The following is a 21,763-nucleotide window of genomic DNA, read 5'->3' as shown; positions in this document are numbered from 1 at the left end:
ACAACACAAATGATATGAAATTTTCAAACAAGAGGATTGGAAGAAATACTTAAATTTTTGTACAGAAGAAAAAGTTCGCACTTCCATCCATCTTCAATTCATAATTAAAATGTAATTAACATATTACTAAATAAAATTATAGACAAATTAAAGATATGTCTAACAATAGAGGACAATATTGAAGTGTTATTCACTCTCACATGCACTCACTCACCTTCTTTGCCATCATATTCTCCTCTCATTCATTCATTCACTCAAGCAAACATTAATGAATCATAATAGAAAGACTACGATAATATACCTGAAAAGACAAGAGACAAAGTTGGAAAGAGAAGATGATGTACATAGCAAGAAATGAATATGCGGAATTGAAGGTGACACATTAACGAAGGCGGTGCAAGTAGCAAAAAAAGGAAAACATATCTTGAGTTTCATGATTTCAAGAAGAAAGTAAAGAACAGAACACAGTGTGTGAAGACGAAAGCGTTTTCTGGAAAGAACTAAAAACTGTATTTTCCATATATTTTTAGATGTTGTAACATTTACACCTTTATACATACGAAAGAGAAAAAAAAGAAAATAAAACACTTTGGGCTTAGGAACATAGCCCATAAGAAAGATATAGGCCCAATAACTTAAACTGAAAACCCTCCCTCAAGCTGGAGCATGTATGCAAAGAACTTCAAATTTGCTGATAAGTTTTTGGAAAATGCTTCTCTCAAGGGCTTTTGTTAGAACGTCTACAAGTTGCTCTGCAGATCAAATGGGCAGAAGGTGGAACAAAATTGTTGCAGCCTTTTACGAACAACATGATAGTCAATGTCAATGTGTTTCGTACACTCATGAAAGTTACTATTAAGAGCAATATGCATAGTTGCTTGTGAATCGCAGTAAAGACATGCAGTGGTGGAGGTGGTGACATGGAGATCTCCTAGAAGAAATGTCAACCATTGCAGCTCACATGAAGTTGAAGCCAAGGCACGGTATTCTGCCTCTGAGGATGATCTAGAAACCATGCTTTGCTTCTTGGTTTTCCATGAAATCAATGATTCTCCCAAAAAAATGCAAAAACCAGTTGTTGAGCGTCGAGTCATCGAACATGACGTCCAGTCAGAGTCACTAAAAGCTTTTAAATGCAAAAAGAAAATTCTTTGAATAGAACAACCTTGTGCAGGTGCAACTTTTATGTATCGCAACACATGTTGAACGGCACGATGATGATGGATTGTAGGCTTTTGAAAAAACTAACTCATATGTGAACAAGAAAGCATATATTTGGTCTAGTGTTTACAAGATATAAAAGACGTCCAATGAGTCTTCTATAACTTGAAGGTTCATGAATGTCAACTTCTTCAAACATATTCTCTGCCTTTTTCTGCATGGGTGTGGTTGTTGGTTTGGCACCTAGCATCCCTACATCATCAAGGATCTCAAGAGCATATTTTTTGTGACAAAGATGAATACCATCATGTGTCCGTGTTATCTCTAAGCCAAGAAAATATTTCAATTTTCCTAGATCTTTGATTTTAAAAGTAGTATTCAGCAAGTTCTTCACATTATTTATCTCATGCATATCATCACCGATTATAATAATGTCATCTACATAGACTAATAAAGCAATAAAAGATTTTTCTAATTTTTTGATAAAGAAAGAATTGTCACCTTGAGATTGGATGAAACCTATGGTTAAAATGCTCATCAGATAAATTTTTATATGATAGGACCGAATTGAGTGGATACCTTGTTGTGTCAGTGTTTATTACCTTCTCTGAAGAGGTTAGCAATTGATGATGATAATCCTCAAGGTATGCATGGCTTCTTTGAGTTCTTGTTGATCTTCTGAGATCTTCGGTATCTCTGTTCTCAGTGTTTGCAACTTCATTCATGTTGCCTCTATGATAACTGTCATACATGTGTTCCATAAAATTCTGATCATAGCTTAGCTCATTTTGTTCACTTTTATCAATGACTTGACAAAAGATTTTCTCATAGAAGAGAACATTTTTGGAGACAAATATTTCTCTGGTTTTTGCATCAATGACTGACTATATAACATTTTGTTCCTGCCTTAAAACCCATAAAAATACATCTTTTGGCTCTAGGATCATGTTTATTCCTGTTGTTTTCAATAGTAGAGGCAAAACACAAACATCCAAAGATACAAAGATTACTTATATCAGAGGCAATGGTGTACAATTTTTCATATGGACATTTATTTGAAATAACAGAAGAAGGCACTCTATTTAAGAGATGAACATCATGCATTATGGCGTAAGACCAAAAAAATTTAGGAAGATTAGATTGAAACATGAGACACCGGGTCACATTTAAGATGTGTTGATGCTTACGTTCTACCACAGAATTTTGTTGTGGTGTCTCAATACAAGTGGTTTGGTGAATGATATTGTGCTTATCATAGAAATCCTTTCAGGAAAATTCTTGGCCATTGTCAGTTCTAATAATTTTAATTCCTTTATCAAATTGATTTTTAACCATGACAACAAAGTTGCTTACGTGTTTCATTTTTATTTTTCATCATATATACCCAAGTAAATCTAGTGTAATCATCCACTACAGTGAGAAAATATTTGTGACCATGAATAGAATGAATACTAAAAGGACCCCAAATATTAATATGAAAAAGATCAAAAGAATTATCACATGTACTTTTGCTTAAAGGAAAAGGTAATCTATGTTGTTTAGCGAGATGGTAAGGAGTACACATATTGTTCTTATCAAAGTATATGTCTGGATAGGTCTTACTCGTGCATTCTAACACCTTACTCGAGGGATGACCCAATATACAATGCCATGTATCAAGATTTTTGACATGCTGAAAAGGCTCATCAGTTTGAGTGAAGAGAGCAATGTTCTTCTCGGATGAAAAATCAAGATTATAAAATCATGCACCAAGCCTAGCCCGTCCAATCATCTTGGATGTAGTTGTGTCCTGAATATGACATTCATCACAAAAGAAAACAAATTTATAGTTAACTGAGGTGTTGAGTTTCTAAACAGATAATATATTCAGAGCAAATTCGGGAATAAATAAAGCATTGTATATTATGATATCTTTAGATAAGACTATGGTCCCAGCACATTTTGCAATAACTTAGGTATTGTTAGGAAGTCTAACTTTCACGATTTCAATTTCATAATAAGTAAAAAACAAAGACATATCACAGGTTACATGATCAGTGGCTCCGGTATCAAGAATCCAGGATTTGCAGGTGCATTTGGAACTACAAATGCATGTAGGAATGGGTCGTAAAGAATCCAGTTCTTCCCACAATATTCTGAAATCTGTGTAATACTCAGAAATGCTTCTCTCTCCCTGCCTAATCGAATTTATTTCTTGAAGGAGATCAGAAGTGCAGAAATGGTTGCTTTTGGAAAATCTCTCCTTCAGATCTTCCCATAAATCCCTTGTGTTGTCAATGTAATTGGTGCTTTGAGCAATTTGTGTGATAAGGCTCCGATTAATCCACGAAATCACAATGACATTGCAGCGCTCCCATGCTTCGTATTGTTTGCTCTTGCGTGTCGGTTCTGGAATTTCTCCACTGACAAATTTAAATTTGTTCTTCGAGAGCAAAGCCCTTTTCATCGCGCGACTCCATGAATGATAGTTACTACCGTCAAGTGGAGGTGAAACTAAGACCGCTCCTGGATTCTCTCCGGGATGAAGATAGCAGGGACTCGCTGGGTCTTGTGAAGAGTCCTCGGAAGCCATGGAAGAAGCAAGACGAGAGGATACAAGAATGTGAAGAAAAATAGGGAGAAACGGAGTATCAAAGCAAGCGCAAGTCAGAGCGGGTCAAACTCGCTCTAGTACCATCTTAAGTTTCATGATTTCAAGAGCGGGTCAAACTCGCTCTGATACCATCTTGAGTTTCTTGATTTCAAGAAGAAAGTAAAGAACAAAACAGTGTGGGTGAAGCAAGAAGCATTTTCTGGAAAGAACTAAAAACTGTATTTTCCATATATTTTCAGATGTTGTAACAGATAAGGCTTTATACATACGAAAGAGAAAAAAAAAGAAAAAAAAACAATTTGGGCTTAGGAACACAGCCCATAAGAAAGATATAGGCCCAATAACTTAAACTTAAAAGGCAATTGCTTCCTGCACCATATCACTGCACTCGATTCCACCGGAAAAGACGAAACTATCCTTAAAAAAAATTTCCGAAATATGTGTTTTGGATTTTTTTTTTCCAGGACGAAATTTTATATTACGAATTTTTTTATCCAGAATGAGTTTTTCATTTTTTTTCCGGATTTTTATTTCCAAAATACAATAATATCTTTTTCGGATTTTTTTTTTCTGGAATGTATTATTTTCAATTCCATATTTTTTTGTCTGAAATAGAATTTTAATTTTTTTTTCTGGATTTTTATTTCCGAAACTCAATAATCACTCTGGATTTATTTTTTTGGAATATATTATTTTTAATTCTGAATTTTTATTTCCAGAATAAAGAATATTTTTGGAAATTAAAAAAATATGTTGGGTGCAGATTAAAAATAATTGGGTATAGGAAGCATTTGCCAACTTAAAAACATACGACAGATTGTTATACAAATGTCGCTGGGCAAATCCTGTTATCCTGTATACTGATTGTTTGGAATTTGCATCTCCAGGATCTTCTCTCTTTATCCTTCAACTAATCTTAACATTGCATCTTTCTTTCTCCAACATATTACAGCATCCTTCATCATTCCATGGTTATTAACACCTTTCTTCTCATGAAGGGATCTTACTACATTAAAATCACCTATAACACACCACGTATTACTCATCTGTGCTTGCCTGATTACTGACAAATCATTCCATAAATGTTGTTTTCCTCCAAAAGAGAAAGTGGTAAGTATATGGATAAGAAAATGATAAAGAACTAAAAGGAACCTTTAAGTTAGAATAAAAATTATATTTTTTTATAATAAGTTTTTATTGGATTTTTTTATTTATATGATCTTTTAATATTAGAAATACTTTGAAAATATTATTTATCATTAACTAATTAGATACTAGATAAAAAGTTAAAAACATAACGAATAATAGAGGTAGAAGAGGAGTTAAATCTGATCTCTTGATATATTATTTTTTGCACACTTTCTAATTTTATAGCAAAAAGCTTAAATAGAAAAACTATGAATTTTGGCTACGCTATTATAAGTAGACATCATGAGTCATTCTTACAACTAATTTGTTTTTTAAATTTTAACCGAACATACCAGCAAAATAAAAGTCATATAGAAATATTAAGTGAAGCTAAAAAAAATCTCAATCGAAAATAACTGGCATCACTTGTACAATTTTTTTGGCATTGACAACTTTTTAGTACTTTTTTAATGCTGTAATTTTATAAATTATTATAGTATCTATAAACATTTTTTGGTTTCTATGTTGTTTTTTAGATGAACTTTTAAGTGTCATCAAAATTCGTTTCTGTTTGCTGAATTTTTTTTATCAATTTCCTTTTGTGTTTTGTAATATTTAGGGGGGAAAATTACTAATTAAAAGTAGGAAGCAAAAAATCAAGACGAAAGCGTTCATTGTGAAGGGATATGGAAACAATTGTCTCTACAACAACTGAAAGTGCAGTGAAAATTGTAGCACGCGTGGTCAAACGACAAATGGGCTACTTTTTCAACTACAAAGACAAATTTAAAGACTTGGAATCTTACATTCAGAAGCTGGAAGATAATAGGGAGAGGCTACAACAACAAGTTGATGAAGCACTAAGGAATGCAGATGAAATTGAAAATGACGTTCAAGGTTGCTTAAAGCTGATGGATGAGAAGATAAAAGAATATACAAGTTATATTCACAATGAGTGTCATGCAAAGACAATTTGCTCACTTGGTTTCTTTCCAAATAACTTCAAATTGAGGTATCAACTAGGCAGAGAAGCTACAAAGAAGATAGAGGAAATCGAACGAGATAAACTTTCGGAGAAAGGTTTTGACAATGTTTCGTATCAAAAAGGCCCATCCACTGATGTTTCTTTTTCAAACATAGGCTATGAGAGCTTTACGTCTAGAAATACAAATATGGAGATGATTTTGAAAGCACTGGAAGACTCTACCATTGATATGATTGGAGTTCATGGGCCTGGTGGTGTTGGTAAGACCACTTTAGTCAAAGAAGTTGCTAAGATAGCTCGAGAAAATAAGTTGTTCAAGACAGTGGTCATAGCAAATATTGGCAGAAATCCTGATTTCAAAAATATTCAAGGACAAATTGCTGACATGCTAGGAATGAGATTAGAAGGGGAAAATGAGATTTCAAGAGTAGATCGTATTAGAAAGAGGTTAAAGAACGAAAAGGAGAACACCCTTATTATCCTTGATGATCTTTGGGATGGATTGGACTTGAATAAACTTGGGATTCCATGTAATGATGATGAAAGCAAACGAGAGGTCAATGAGATATCTAATCTTGAAAACAGCGATGACATATCTGAATTTGGTAACAATAAGACCAAGAAAGAAGAGTTGTCAAAAATTGATTTGAATAAGATGGAAAAGGGAAAGTTATCTAGGAGTTACAAAGGATGCAAAATTCTTCTAACTTCTAGATATAAACATGTACTATGTAATCAAATGGATGAGCATGAGAGCTCAACTTTTTCAGTAGGAGTCCTCAATGAAAAAGAGGCAGAGACTTTGCTTAAGAAAGTTGCTGACGTAAAAACTTCCGAGTTCGATGGTAATGTTACTGAAATTGCCAAATGGAGTGCTGGATTTCCTATAGCAATAGTTTCCATAGGAAGGACACTAAAGCATAAAAGCTTATCTGCATGGAAGCATGTTTGTCAACAAATTAAAAGACAAAGTTTTACAGAAGAATGGGGATTTACTGACTTCTCTATCAAGTTGAGCTACGATCATCTAAAAAATGAGCAGCTAAAGTCTATTTTCTTACATTGCGCAAGAATGGGACATGATGCTTTGATTATGGACTTGGTCAAATTTTGCATTGGTTTGAATTTGCTGCAAGGAGTCCACACAATAACAGATGCGAGGAAAAGAGTAAAGGAGGTTATACAGGAGCTAGAAGAATCGAGTTTGTTAGTGAGGAGTTATTCTGATGACCGCTTCAACATGCATGACATTGTGCGAGATGTTGCTATTTCAATATCATCCAAAGAAAAACATGTATTTTATATGAAAAATGCCTTTCTTGATGAGTGGCCTCACGAAGATGAATTTGAAAGGTACACTGCCATTTTTTTACACTATTGTGACATCAATGATGAGCTTCCTGAGAGTATACATTGTCCTAGACTTGAAGTCTTGCACATTGACAATGAAAATGAATCTTTCAAAATACCAGATGACTTTTTTAAATCTATGGTTCGACTTAGAGTGTTGGTATTGACTGGTGTTAATCTATCTTGCTTACCTTCATCAATTAAATGCCTAAAAAAACTGAGAATGCTTTGTTTGGAGAGATGCACTCTAGGAAATAACCTATCAATCATTGGTGAGTTAAAGAATTTACGAATCCTTACTCTTTCAGGATCTAATATTGAAAGTTTGCCTCTTGAATTTGGGCAATTGGATAAGCTTCGGCTTTTCGACATAAGCAATTGCTCAAAACTAAGAGAAATAAGGTCCAATATCATACCAAGGATGAACGCTTTAGAGGAACTTTATATCAGAGACAGTCTAATTCTGTGGGAGGCTGAGGAAACTATCAATAGTGCAAATGCTAGTATGTCTGAGTTAAGGAAATTGAATCAGTTGCAAAATCTAGACATACACATTCAGAGTTCTGGCCATTTTTCGCGAAACTTGTTTTTCGACAATTTGAATAGTTACAAGATTTTCGTTGGTGAATTCAACTTGCTTAACTTGAATAAAGTGGGAGAATTCAAAGTTCCTGACAAGTATGAGGAGGTGAAATTTCTGGCATTGAACCTAGAAGAAGGTATTGATATTCATTCAGAAAAATGGGTTAAAATGTTGTTAAAAAATGTTGAATGTTTGTTGTTGGGGGAACTCAACGATGTTCAAGATATTTTCTATGAATTAAATGTTGAGGGATTTCCAAATTTGAAGCATTTATCCATTGTAAACAATATTGGCATTCAGTATATTATCAACCATGTGGAGCAGTTTTACCCTTTACTCACTTTTCCCAAATTGGAGTCCATATGGCTTTACAAACTGCATAATTTGGAGAAAATATGTGACAATCAGCTTGCTGAGGCATCTTTCCGTAGTTTAAAAGTGATCAAGATTAAAACATGTGTTAAATTGGGAAGCCTTTTCCCATTTTCCATGGTTCGACTCCTCACTCTGCTTGAAACAATTGAAGTGTGTGATTGTGATTCTTTCAAGAAGATAGTTTCAGAAGAAAGACAAACTCATGATGACAATATAGTTTCAGAAGAAATACAAACTCGTGATGACAAGATTGAGTTTCCTCAGTTACGACTTTTAACCTTAAAGTCTTTACCAACATTTACTTGTTTATATACCATTGATAAGATGTCTGATAGTGCACAATCGCTGCAAGACCGAGTACCACAACACAGGAACAAAGATATTTTCACTGACATTGAGAATAGGGTCATTAATTCTTGCCTTCCACTCTTCAATGGAAAGGTATGTAATAACCTTATCATAATTACATTCGTAAGTTTAATTTGTATGTTATTATTCCTTTAAAAGAAATATAAAAAACTTAACTCATTTAAGTTTTATCATTTCTCTTAGGGAAAACATCTGTCAAAATATATAGTTACCTTTGTGTTCTTACAGGTTTCAATTCCCAAATTAGAATGGCTGGAGTTATCCACAATCAACATCCAAGAGATATGGAGTGACCAATATGACCATTGTTTTGAAAATCTGCTCACATTGAATGTGATAGATTGTGGTAATTTAAAGTATTTGCTATCAGTCTCCATGGCTGAAAGTTTGGTGAATCTTCAAAGCCTTTATGTAACTGAGTGTAAAATGATGGAAGATATATTTCGTCCAGAAAATGCAGTGGTGTGTGGATTCATTTAATATTGAGTTTGATTAATATTATCATTTGCTGTTTAATTGTATGAATTGTTTAGGTCTTTCAATTGCTCACCTTCAATCTTTTTTTTTTTTGTAACAGTATATTGACGTTTTCCCAAAGTTGAAGAAAATGGAGATAATTTGCATGGAGAAACTCAGTACCATTTGGATTTCCCATGTTGGATTACATTCCTTTCGCAGTTTGGACTCTTTGATAATAAGAGAGTGTCACAAACTTGTTACGATTTTTCCTAGTTATATGGGGGAAAGATTGCAGACGCTTCAAAGCTTGACAATTACAAATTGCAAATTGGTGGAAAACATATTTGACTTTTCAAATATTCCACAATCTTGTGATATAAATGAAACAAACTTGGATAATATAATTCTAGAAATGCTTCCAAATTTGGTGAACATATGGAAGGATGATATTAGTGAAATACTTAAATATAATAATTTACGAAGCATAGGAGTTGATAGGAGTCCAAATTTAAAATATCTCTTTCCACTTTCTGTTTTCATTGGCCTAGAAAAACTGGAAGTCCTTAAGGTACGAAAATGTTGGGCAATGAAAGAAATTGTTGCTTGGGACAAACATGCAAGTGTAGATGCTATCAATTTTAAGTTCCCTCATTTAAACACTCTATCATTGTTATACTTATATAATTTGAGGAGTTTCTACCCAAGAACTCACACTTTAGAGTGGCCAGCATTAAAGGAATTGAGAATAGTCAATTGTAGCATGTTGGAAGGGTTCACTTCAGAAATCACAAATTCAAGAGTGCAACCAATTGTTTTAGCTACAAAAAAGGTACACAAAGTTTGTTTCTAGAACTTTTCTATGGGAAACATAGAACTTGCCTTGTTTAGATGAAAAACATGAATTAGCAGTGCATGACAAGGATGTGAGATTATGTATTCTATTTCTTGTAGCAAAATAATACATTATGGTTCAAACGTATACTTTGATACTAATAAGTTTATTTATTTATTTAGGTGATATACAACTTGGAAGATATGTCATTAAGCTTGAACGTAGTAGAGTGGTTGCAGAAATACATTGCTAATGTTCACAGAATGCACAAACTAGAAGAACTTACCTTGATTGGATTGAATAATAGTGAAATTCTCTTTTGGTTTCTTCATAGACTTCCCAATTTGAAAATTTTAAGATTGGGATTGTGTCACTTGGAAAGGATTTGGGCTTCTGAAAGTCTTATTTCACGTGAAAAAATAGGTGTTGTTATGCAACTTAAAAAGTTGAGCTTAGATAGCATGTGGGGTCTTGAAGAGATTGGCTTTGAGCATGACGTGCTTCTTCAAAGGGTAGAAAGCTTAATCATTCAACGATGTAAAAAATTGAGAAATCTAGCGTCGTCCTCGGTATCTTTTAGTTACTTAAGATATTTAGAAGTGGTGAATTGTACGATGAGGAATTTAATGACAACCTCAACTGCTAAAACCTTGGTTCAACTCAAAAGGATGAAAGTAAGTTCATGTCCAATGATTGTGGAAATTGTTGCAGAAAATGTTGAAGAAAAAGTAGAAGAGATTGAGTTTAAACTATTAGAGTCACTAGAATTGGTGTCTCTACAAAATCTCAAGTGTTTCTCAAATGAGTGTGACTTAAAATTCCCACTACTGGAAAAATTAGTAGTGAGTGAATGCCCTCAAATGTCAAAATTATCTGAAGTCCAAAGTACTCCAAACCTAGTGAAAGTACATGTTGCAACCAAAGACAAATACAAGTGGTATTGGGAAGGTGATTTGAGTGCAACCTTGCAGAAACATTTCACAGATCAGGTATTCATTAAAATATTTATTTTTAATTTCATTCAAATGGTTCGTAACTGATAATATACCAAAAGGATTTCATTAAATAAACGTACTCAATGTATAGAGACTTTTAATATCGACATTTAATCATTGAATGTCATTTACTCTTGACATTTTCTTCTTTTCCTAGGTTTCTTTTGAATATTCAAAGTGCGCAAGACTTGTTGATTATCCTGAGATGAAAGGTGTTCGGCACAACAAACCTATTTTCCCAGATAATTTTTTTAACTGTTTAGAGAAATTGGAATTCGATGCAGCATGTAAAAGAGATATTTTGATTCCCTCTCATGTCCTTCCTCACTTGAAGAACTTAAAAGAATTGAATGTGCATAGTTCTGATGCAGTGGAGATAATATTTGACATTAATGATATTGAGATCAAGACGAAGAGAATAATCTTTTGTTTGAAAAAACTTACTTTAAAAGACTTGCCAAATTTGAGATGTGTATGGAAGAAAAACCTGGAAGGAACTGTCAACTTTCCCTATTTGCAAGAAGTGGTTGTCATTGGTTGTGGAAGCTTGGTAACATTATTCTATTCATCCCTAGCCAGAAATCTTGAGAAGCTTAAAACACTTACAATAAAAAAGTGTGAGAAATTGGTAGAAATAGTTGAAAAAGAATATGGAATGGAACATGGAACGACACTAATGTTTGAATTCCCTTATTTGTCCTCTCTAACTCTTTTGAGTATGCCAATCTTAAGTTGCTTTTATCCTGGAAAACATCATTTGGAATGTCCCTTATTATATTCGCTAAATGTGAAATATTGTCCTATGTTAAAGCTATTCACATCAAACTTTGACGATGGTGAGAAAGAAGGAGTTATAGAAGCTTCAATTAGCCCGGTACAACAACCTTTGTTCTCGGTTGAAATATTGGTAACGAAGCATTAACATTTTTACACTTTTGTGCTTTCTGTTCTTTTCATTTCCTTCTATAGCTTCTATCTAATATCAACTATATATTTTTCTTTTCAATTTGTTTGGCATCAATTGTTAGGCTTCTTCCAACCTGAGGATTCTGGCACTCAATGAGGAAAATATTATGTTGTTGAGCGATGCACGTTTGCCACAAGACCTTCTTCACAAGTTAAATGGTCTTCATTTGAGTTTTGAGGATGATAACAATGAGAAAGGTACTTTGCCATTTGATTTCTTTCACAAGGTACCCAATTTAGAAGTTCTTCGTGTTCAAAAATGCTTTGGTCTGAAGGAGATATTCCCCTCTCAAAAGCTTCAAGTTCATGACACAACACTTGTGAGATTGAAAGAATTAAACTTGTTTCAGCTAAATGAGTTAGAGTGGGTAGGTTTAGAGCATCCATGGGTACAACCATACTCTGAAAAGCTTGAAATGTTAAATCTCCACAAGTGCCCTCAGGTAGAAAAATTAGTTTCGTCTACAGTGTCCTTCATTAATCTTAAAAGGTTATTTGTGATGAACTGTGAAAGGATGGAGTATTTATTCACCTTTGCAACATTCAAAAGTTTGGTAAAACTTGAGAACTTACAAATAATGGACTGTGAGTCAATAAAAGAAATTGCAAAATGTGAAGATGAAGATGGTTTTGATGAGATGGTATTTGGAGGACTGAGATTGATTGAGCTAAATTGCTTACGAAGTCTAGTGAGCTTTTATTCAGGGAATGCCACTTTGCAATTTTCGTGTTTGGAAGCGGTGAAGGTAATTAAATGTCCTAATATGGAAACTTTCTCTGAAGGAGTCATAAAAGCTCCAGCTTTATTGGGGATTCAAACATCAAAGGATTTTGATTTAACATTCGACGGCAATCTCAACATAACGATTCAGAGGTTGTTTCACCAAAAGGTAGCACTTCATTCCTCAAATTCAACTGTTATGTTTTAATATCTAACTAATTTTAATGATATGACCTTGTTTAAGCCAAAACCTCATATTATTTACAACAATAACTAATTTATTATTTTATATAGAGTTTTCTACATTAATATCATATCTTATTACAAAATATTTATAATATTATTTTCAACAATATATTAAAATATTAAATAAAAGCAAAATATATTCTTCTTTCCTGAAGATGAATATTACATTAGTTATTACCTTTCCTTTTTTTGTTATAAAATATTTTCTTACTAATTCTAAAATTATGGACATTAATTAGTTTGTATTTTATTATAAAGAAAACATCACTTATTTAATAAAAATGATAAAACAACAAATTAGTTTCTTTAATAGCAAAAGGGTCCACTCCATTCCTATTTCCCTTTTCCTTTCCCTTCCTTCCACTCACTAATTACCACAAAAAGAGTAACATGAATCTTATAATTATAATGACAACCACCTGCATAATGCTATTCTTTGAAAAGAATGTTGCTAAACCCGAAGAGAACCTTTTGGACACATTCTTTCTTACTTCTATTGTTACTCAAATGTAATTTTACTAGTGATATATACGTGACACATTTTTTGAAGTTTTTCTCTGATCAAAAGGCTTTGTGAAGAAAACAATAAACAAAAATACAACGAAATCAACCTAACACAATCATAAACTTTATCTTTGAAATAATTAATTTTAATTCATGGATACATAAAATATTTTTTTTTATCAAAAAAATAAATAAATTAAAAGAAATATTTTAGGGTGTCCCAACCCTTAAACAAAACCCATCTTAAAAAAAACAAACCAAATAGATAACAGGTAAAAAAGCTAAAACTAATATAACAGAAGTTGGGCAAAACCATGGCCTAAGTATCTGTACATGGAGATTGACGCATCTAAAAGACCAAATAGACTAGGCCAAACTAAACAAAGTCTTCAACTGCTTGGAAAAAGTCCCACGTACCACAGAACAAATAAACATCCAAGCTGCATCATATATAGATTACATTTCCACCATCCCATTACTTCTATTTAGAGCCCACTTAGCTGATACAATATGGTATTGTCATAAAGATATTCTGGCCCTGTTACCAAACCATTAGCGACTCCGTATGGCTACCTTTGCTTACCTCACACCTGCATAACAGAACAAGGCAGTACTAAATGCAACAATATAGTAGTACCCTAAACCACCACACCAAATTAGTCCAGGAAGCCATCCCCTTAAACAGAGCAGACTTCCATCATGAAATTTGCAATGATAACACTAATAAAGCACCCGTAGTACCTCCCAGTTCTCCTCCATCCATCAACATGAAAAAAATTAAAAAAGCTGACTGGTTCTCATCAATAATCGATGACAGAACCTTCTTAATTCTACTCGCTAGGACCTTCGAGATAATCTTATACGCAATGAAATAGGCCTATACTGATCTAATTGAAGGGAGTCTCTCACCTTAGGTACAAGAGTTATGAAAGAAGCATTGCCGCCTTTAGGGATTCTACCCGTAACTTGGAATTGTCTAACCGCCTCAATAATATCTTTCTTCAAGACTTCCCAGTTATTCTTTATGAAATTAAGGTTAAAACCATCTGGTCCCGTTTCTTCGAGTGTCACAAATCCACACCACTTCCTTTATTTCTTCATCCTTTATTTCTTCCTCTGAAAAGCCAGTTATTAAGAATCTATTATCCTCCCTGGATATAGATTTAAACTCCACTTCACCAAATCTAATCCCGTAATCCTTTGTGGCAGAAAATATTTCTTCAAACAGTTTTTTTGCTTCCGACCTAACCTAATATGGTTCCTCCTTCCACATGCCCCCCACATCCACTCCTTTAAGTTGGATAAAGATGAAGTAGTTAAACCCGCGGTCCCCTTAATATCCCTAATTTCATCCGCGCTAAAACCGTTAACCATATTTTATTGTTATTTTGCTCTCTTTTTTATATCAGAAATGGTTGGCATACCTAATAAAGGTAGACAATAAGCTCATAATTTAACTAAAAAATAAAAATGAACTTTAATATAAGATAATTTTATATTTCACAACTAATAATGTAAATATATATAGATTTCAACAATGAAAGATAAATCCAAGTGATCTCAATTAAATGTAAAGTATAGTTGTCTATTAACCTGTCATTGTGTTTTTTTTTTCTTTTAGGGTTTTTTCAACTATTCAAAGCTCATGATTCTTGACGATTATCTTGAGATGGCGAAAGTTCAGCACAAAAAACCCGTTATTTCGGAAAACTTTTTTGGCAGTTTCAATAAATTGGAATTTGATGCAGCATGTAATAGACATATTATAATTCCCTCTCATGTACTTCCTTACTTAAATAACTTAGAAGAATTGAATGTGCATAGTTCTGGCGCAGTGCAAGTAATATTTGACATAGATGAGAGTGAGAAGGGAATACTTTGTCCTTTGAAAAAGCTTATTTTACAAAACTTGCCAAATGTGAAATGTCTATGGAAGGAAAATCCTAGAGGATTTGTCAGTTTTCCATATTTGCAAGAAGTGGTTGTCAGTGCTTGTGGAAACTTGGTAACACTGTTCTCTTCATCCTCTGCTAAAAATCTTGAGAAGCTTGAGAAACTTTATATAGATGAGTGTGAGAAATTAATAGAAATAGTTGGAAAGGAAGATGGAATGGAACATGGAACGACACTAATGTTTGAATTCCCTTATTTGTCCTCTCTAACTCTTTCGAGTATGCCAGTCTTGAGTTGCTTTTATCCTGGAAAACATCATATGGAATGTCCCTTGCTAGATACATTAAAAGTGGTTTTTTGTCCTAAGTTGAAGCTATTCACATCAAACTTTGACGATGGTGAGAAAGAAGGAGTTATAGAGGCTCCAATTAGCCTGCTACAACAACCTTTATTCTCGGTTGAAATATTGGTAACGAAGCATTAGCATTTTTACATTTTTGTGCTTTCTCTTCTTTTCATTATATATTTTCCTTCTATAGCTTATATCTAATATCAACTATGCATTTTTCTTTTGAATTTGTTTGGCCTCAATTGTTAGGCTTCTCCCAATCTGAAGAATTTGATACTCAATGAGGAAAATATTATGTTGTTGAGCAATGCACGTGTGCCACAAGACCTTCTTTACAAGTTAAGTCATCTTTATTTGTGCTTTGAGGATGATAACAATGAGAAAGAGACTTTGCCTTTTGATTTCTTTCACAAGGTACCCAATTTAGAATATCTAGAGGTAGAAAAATGCTTTGGTCTGAAGGAGATATTTCCCTCTCAAAAGATTAAAGTTCATGACACAGCACTAGTGAGATTGCAACAATTATCCTTGTTGGAACTAAATGAGTTAGAGTGGATTGGTTTAGAGCATCCTTGGGTACAACCATACTGTCAAAAACTTGAAATGTTAAAGCTCAACAAGTGCCCTCTGGTGGAAAAATTAGTTTCGTCTGCTGTGTCTTTCATTAATCTTCAAATGTTATCTGTGAGGAAGTGTGAAAGGATGGAGTATTTATTCACATTTGCAACACTCAAAAGTTTGGTGAAACTGGAGAGCCTAGTTGTGGAGGATTGTGAATCAATAAAAGAAATTGCAAAAAATGAAGATGAAGATGATTGTGAGGAAATGGTATTTGGAAGACTAAGATCAATTGAGCTTAATTGCCTACCAAGTCTAGTAAGGTTTTGTTCAGGGAATGCCACTTTGCAGTGCTCATATTTGAAAAAGGTAATGGTAGCTAAATGCCCTAAAATGGAAACTTTCTCTGAAGGAGTCATAAAAGTGCCAATGCTTTTGGGAATTAAAACATCGAATGATTCTTCTGATTTAACCTTTCACGGGGATCTCAACGCAACAATCCAGCAGTTGTTTCACAAACAGGTAGGAATTCATCATCCCAATTGAATTGTTATTTTTTTATATTTGTCATTTTTTATTACAATGATGTCATATATTACTACAAAATACTTTTAATAATGTTTTCAATATTATATTAAAAAATTTAAATGAAAGTAAAAGATATTCTTTCTTATTTGAGGCATGAATATCGCGTTATTACATTCTCCTTTTTCTTCTCCATTTTCCATAGTGAAGCCTAATTTCTTGGTGACACTCAAATATATAAGCCAAATATTTTGTTTGCAAATTGTCTAAGAAATCGATTATATCGGCACCTGTAATTGTACAGATATGGAATTTTTTATTTTTTTTGATACATAGTAATGCGCTTATGTAGAAGCTAAGATGATGAAGCAGTTTGGTAGTAGGATGATTTTGAGAAGCTTTTTGGAATTAATATACTCTATGTTTGAACATGGCAGCAACTTTTTTGGGTGAAAGACATATACCTTCTCTTCTTTTGTGTATATGGCTTAATCTTGAATGTTTAGTAAAAACTATGTCAAGACTAAACTTTTTCTTCTATGTTTTCAAGGGTTGATGATTGTGTATCCTTCCAACTAAACTTTTTGTTAGCCATGCCATTTGTACTGGGTTGGTTTCAATCACCGGTCTAGACCATTCCTCGTAGGTATCATTGGATAATGTAGGATATGTTGTCTCTTCTCTCTCCATCTGTCTTCTCTTCCTAACTTCATAGAACCTAACAAACCCATACCTCTTACCCCCACCTATTCACCCTTCTTCAAATGAAAACTTCATTCACTTGGTGAGAGATGCTTCTTAATCCCTTCTCGTTGGTGTGGTTTGCATTTTAAAACCCTTATTCTAATTGCTTCCTAACTCAAGAAATTTATGGGGATAGTAACGTACATTTCTGAATATATATGATTGAATGAGAAAGAAAGTTGTTTATAATTGTACATGTATTCACATTTTGAGGTTAAGTTTCAACATTTCTTATGCCTAAGTTTTTTCTTTATAAAATCTTTTAGCTTATAGTCCACCTGAATCTTTTATATATAGCTTTTCCTATCAACTCACTTTCTCTCATATATTCAGGTAATCCATCAGTCATAATAACAGTAATCAGTATCTCAAGTTCTTCTTCTTCCTAAAGGCGTCTGGTAAGTACAAGATAGATATGTGTTCCTGCATTACATGCATACTACACTTTTTACTTCCCTTTTAGGATATAAATGTTACTAGTGTTTGATAATTTCTTTTTTGTACATTTATATTGTACCGGTACCGGGCGAGACTGGGACCACCTGGCTGCCCGATGCCCAGTCAACCTGCCCGAGTGACCGAAGGCTGATACCCCCTTGAGGACTTGGCCGAAAGACCGAGGGTCCGAGACCTTTTGTAGACTTGGCCGAGAGACCGAGACCGTCGAAGACTCAGCCAAGACGGCCGAAGGCCACGAGTGCTTGGCCGATGGCCGATCCTCACCCTGAGAATTTGGCCGATGGCCGAACCCCATTACAATTAACGCTCAAACCAAGATCAGTGAAGCTAATCCATCACCAGGAATTAGGTAATGCAACCCTAAGCGGTATCCACCTCGATAAACGGGCCCAACAAGGTAGGCCCACTAGAATAATATAAATAGCACGCATTTCAAGGAGTAAGGGATGTCATTATTACTGTTCACCTACCTGAGAGCTAACCACCTGCTTTACTGACTTGAGCGTCGGAGTGCCTTCGCAGGTACCCCCACCATCCGGTGTTCACCCGACGACCGAGTCCCGAGTGCCGAAGGATAAGCAGGAGGACGAGAAGAATCCCAGTTCGTCACCCAGTCATCTGCCCGACCGAAGGAAGGAGAAGAAGACTTCAATAGTTCTCTAGGTCCCATCTCCCTAGCAAGAACAATTGGCGCCCACCGTGGGGCCGAGGGAAACTAGCTGAAGGAAAAAAGTAGATGGTTTCGACAAGAAGCATGGAAAGAATGACTGAAGCCGACCAAACAATGCTGCTGCTGTCTCTCCAGAGGGAGATGGCCGAGATGCGAAGAAAGGCCGAGGAGGCCGCTCAGAAAAATGAGCAAGAGCTGCAAGCTCTCCGCAGGGAAAACGAAGATATGAGGAAGAAGCTGGGGGAGGGAGGACCCTCTGTCATACCGACGAACGTGGTCGGCAAGTCCTACACCTCTCCCCCCAACCCGGATGTGGCCGAGGGGACGAGAGGCCGACCCCCTCCCCGCGAGACTGAAATGGGCGACGAGTCGTGCCTAATCAGATCCACCCGGACGACCCTGACGGCCGACCCGAACCGCCGTCACCCCTTTACAAACAACATCATCGAAGTCCCACTTCCTGAGAAGTGGAAGGGTTTCAACCGAGACCGATATGACGGGTCGACCGACCCGGACGAGCATATGGACGCCTACACCACCCATATGAGTCTCTATACCTCGGACGACGCCGTCTTGTGCCGAGTGTTCCCCACATCCTTGAAGGGTGCAGCCCTTAGTTGGTTTACCAAGCTCTCACCCAACTCCATAGATAGCTTTGCCACGCTCGTCGCAAAGTTCGAAACACAATTCGCGACTAGCCGGCCGCACCATCTGACCTCAATCGCCCTGGTAGGCATCCGCCAGGAGAAGGGAGAGTCGCTGAGAGCCTTCGTGGATAGGTTCAGTAAAGTGGCGATGAGCATCCGAAATCTGAGTCCGGATGTCGCCATGCACCACATGCTGACGGCCCTGCGCCCGGGGCCCTTTGCCGACAACCTATGCATGCAGCCGGCCGACAGCCTGGACGAGCTGAGAAAGAGAGCCGCTAAGTACATGCAGTTGGAGGAACTAAGAGAGTTCCGCAACCAGGCCCGTGCCGAGGCCGGCGGAGAGAGGAAGGAAGAAAAAGACCGACAGGTGCGGCCGATACAGAGAACGGACCGGCGCTGGGAAAACCGAGACCGACCGATCCGTTTCTCGAGATATACACCCCTAACGGCCGAGCGGGGAAGGATTCTGGACGAAGCCCTTAACGCTGAGCTGATCCCTCCCCCAAGGAAGGTGGCCAGTCCAAATAACGCCGACCGAAGGAAGCAGTGTCGATACCACCAGAACACCGGACACTCAACCGACGAGTGTCAGGCCCTTAAGGACAAGATAGAGGAACTTATCCAGGCTGGGCATCTCTGCCGGTTCGTCAGGAATGGCCGAGACCAACCAGGCCGGGCGGATCCACCCAGGCGGACGAGGTCACCTCACCGCGGCCGAGAAAACCAAAACAACATAGGCGACCGACAACCCGCAAGGGCCGACCCCCCTCGAAGAGACGATCCCCCCAGGGAGGCCGATAGGAGAGGTAACCGAGAGGTTATCAACACTATAGCCGGCGGCTTCGCCGGGGGAGGAAGCACGAACAACGCCCGAAAGAAGCACCTCCGGGCAGTACATCAGGTAAACATTGTGGCATTCCGACCGAGAATGCCACCCATCACATTCACGGACGATGACTTCAAGAGCGTAGACTACCGCCAGCAGGACGACCCGATGGTGATAGCGGTCAACATAGATCGATTCACCATAAGGAAGACCCTCGTAAACCAAGGAAGTTCGGTAGATATCCTCTACTGGAAAACTTTCAAGGCCATGAGAATGACCGAGGCCGAGATGATGCCATACGACGACCACGTGGTAGGGTTCTCGGGCAAAAAGGGTGGCCACCAAGGGGTATATCGACTTGTACACCACCTTCGGAGAGGGGAAGAACACCAGAACCATCAAAATCCGGTACCTGGTCATCGACGCCAACACCTCCTACAACATCCTCCTCGGCCGACCATCCATCAACCGGCTGATGGCCATAGTATCAACCCCTCATCTCGCAATGAAATTCCCTTCGAAGACAGGAGACATTCTCACGGTCCACGTGGACCAGAAAGAAGCACGGGAGTGCTACGCCGAGAGCCTCTGGGTGGAGCCTCTAAGGACAGACACCTCTCCCCTTCGGGCGAGAAAGTCCTCCCGAAAGGACCGCTCCCCCAGGAAGGACCAGCCTAGGGAGGCCCAGCCAACCGTGGCACTAGTAGACCTTGATCCCCGGGCAACCGAGGAAAGGCTAGAGGCAAGAGAGGAGCTGAGGAGAGTCCCCCTCCTCGACGAAGAGCACAGCACGGCTGTGGGGACAGTCTTGGCGGCGGCCGAGGCCGAGGTCATGCATGCCGCGCTAAAAAAGAATGTCGACATGTTCGCATGGACGCCGGCCGACATGCCGGGAGTAAGTCCGGATGTCATCACCCATCGGCTGTCCATATTTAAGGAAGCTCGTCCGATCTCCCAAAAGAAGAGGGACTTGGGAGACGAAAAACGACTCGCAGCGAAGGAGGAGGCCGGCAAGCTCCTGTCGGTCGGATTCATAAGGGAGGCCCGATACACGACATGGCTGGCCAACGTCGTCATGGTTACCAAGCCTAACGGTAACTGGAGGATGTGCGTCGACTACAGAAACATCAACAGCGCATGCCCGAAGGACACCTACCCCCTCCCGAACATTGACCGACTGGTGGATGGGGCAGCCGGCCACAAAATTATGAGCTTCCTGGACGCTTACTCTAGCTATAACCAGATAAGCATGCACCCGCGGGACAAGGAGAAGACGGCCTTCATGACGGCCGATGCCAACTACTACTACGAGGTCATGCCATTCGGCCTCAAGAACGCCGGGGCGACCTACCAGCGTCTCATGGACAAAATTTTCAAGGGTCTGATAAGCCGGGCGGTAGAAGTCTATGTGGACAACATAGTCGTGAAGTCCGACTCGTTCGAGCAACATCTGAAGGATCTGGACGAGGTCTTCAAGGCTCTAAGGGGAGTCAACATGAAACTCAACCCCGAAAAATGTACTTTCGGGGTAGAGGGAGGAAAGTTCCTAGGTTTCATGCTCACCCACCGGGGGATAGAGGCCAACCCCGACAAATGTCAAGCCATACTCAGCATGAGAAGCCCGAACACCGTGAAGGAGGTACAACAACTCCTTGGGCGGCTGACCGCCCTCTCTCGGTTTGTCCCCCGCCTGGCCGAGAAGACGAGGCCGATCGTTCAGTTGCTCCGAAAAGGCAAAAAATTCATCTGGGACGACCAATGCGAGGAAATCTTCAAAAAATTTAAGGAATTCCTCACATCCCAGGCCGTCATCCAGAAGCCG

General features: G+C 37.5%; 2 protein-coding genes across 8 annotated transcripts in view; both read left to right on the top strand.

Annotated features, from left to right (window-relative positions):
* Positions 1-21,763, top strand: part of LOC137826729 (uncharacterized) — a 79,676-nt gene that overhangs the window by 50,826 nt on the left and 7,087 nt on the right. For 5 of the 7 annotated variants that reach the window (XM_090293538.1, XM_068632833.2, XM_068632828.2 and 2 more), the window contains 9 exons: positions 5,502-8,616; positions 8,773-9,006; positions 9,122-9,832; positions 10,018-10,824; positions 10,988-11,737; positions 11,859-12,686; positions 14,889-15,629; positions 15,759-16,589; positions 17,670-17,734. In XM_090293538.1, the coding sequence (XP_090149664.1) occupies positions 5,569-8,616; positions 8,773-9,006; positions 9,122-9,832; positions 10,018-10,824; positions 10,988-11,737; positions 11,859-12,686; positions 14,889-15,629; positions 15,759-16,589; positions 17,670-17,687 (7,968 nt within the window). In that variant the 5' untranslated portion in view covers positions 5,502-5,568 and the 3' untranslated portion in view covers positions 17,688-17,734. Of the gene's footprint in view, positions 1-1,721; positions 1,806-5,501; positions 8,617-8,772; positions 9,007-9,121; positions 9,833-10,017; positions 10,825-10,987; positions 11,738-11,858; positions 12,687-14,888; positions 15,630-15,758; positions 16,590-17,669; positions 17,735-21,763 lie in introns of all 7 variants that reach the window. The other 2 variants (XM_090293537.1, XM_068632835.2) reach the window with 2 other exon arrangements.
* Positions 17,741-20,726, top strand: LOC137823644 (uncharacterized). Its single transcript, XM_090293540.1, has one exon. It carries the CDS (start codon positions 18,532-18,534, stop codon positions 20,617-20,619), a length of 2,088 nt encoding a protein of 695 aa, XP_090149666.1. The 5' UTR covers positions 17,741-18,531; the 3' UTR covers positions 20,620-20,726.

The sequence above is a fragment of the Phaseolus vulgaris genome, chromosome 8 (assembly GCF_051622355.1).
Source record: "Phaseolus vulgaris cultivar YP4 chromosome 8, ASM5162235v1, whole genome shotgun sequence".
Classification (NCBI taxonomy): Eukaryota; Viridiplantae; Streptophyta; class Magnoliopsida; order Fabales; family Fabaceae; genus Phaseolus; species Phaseolus vulgaris.
Note: the sequence above shows the minus strand (reverse complement) of the source record. Positions and strands in the feature narration are given on the sequence as shown.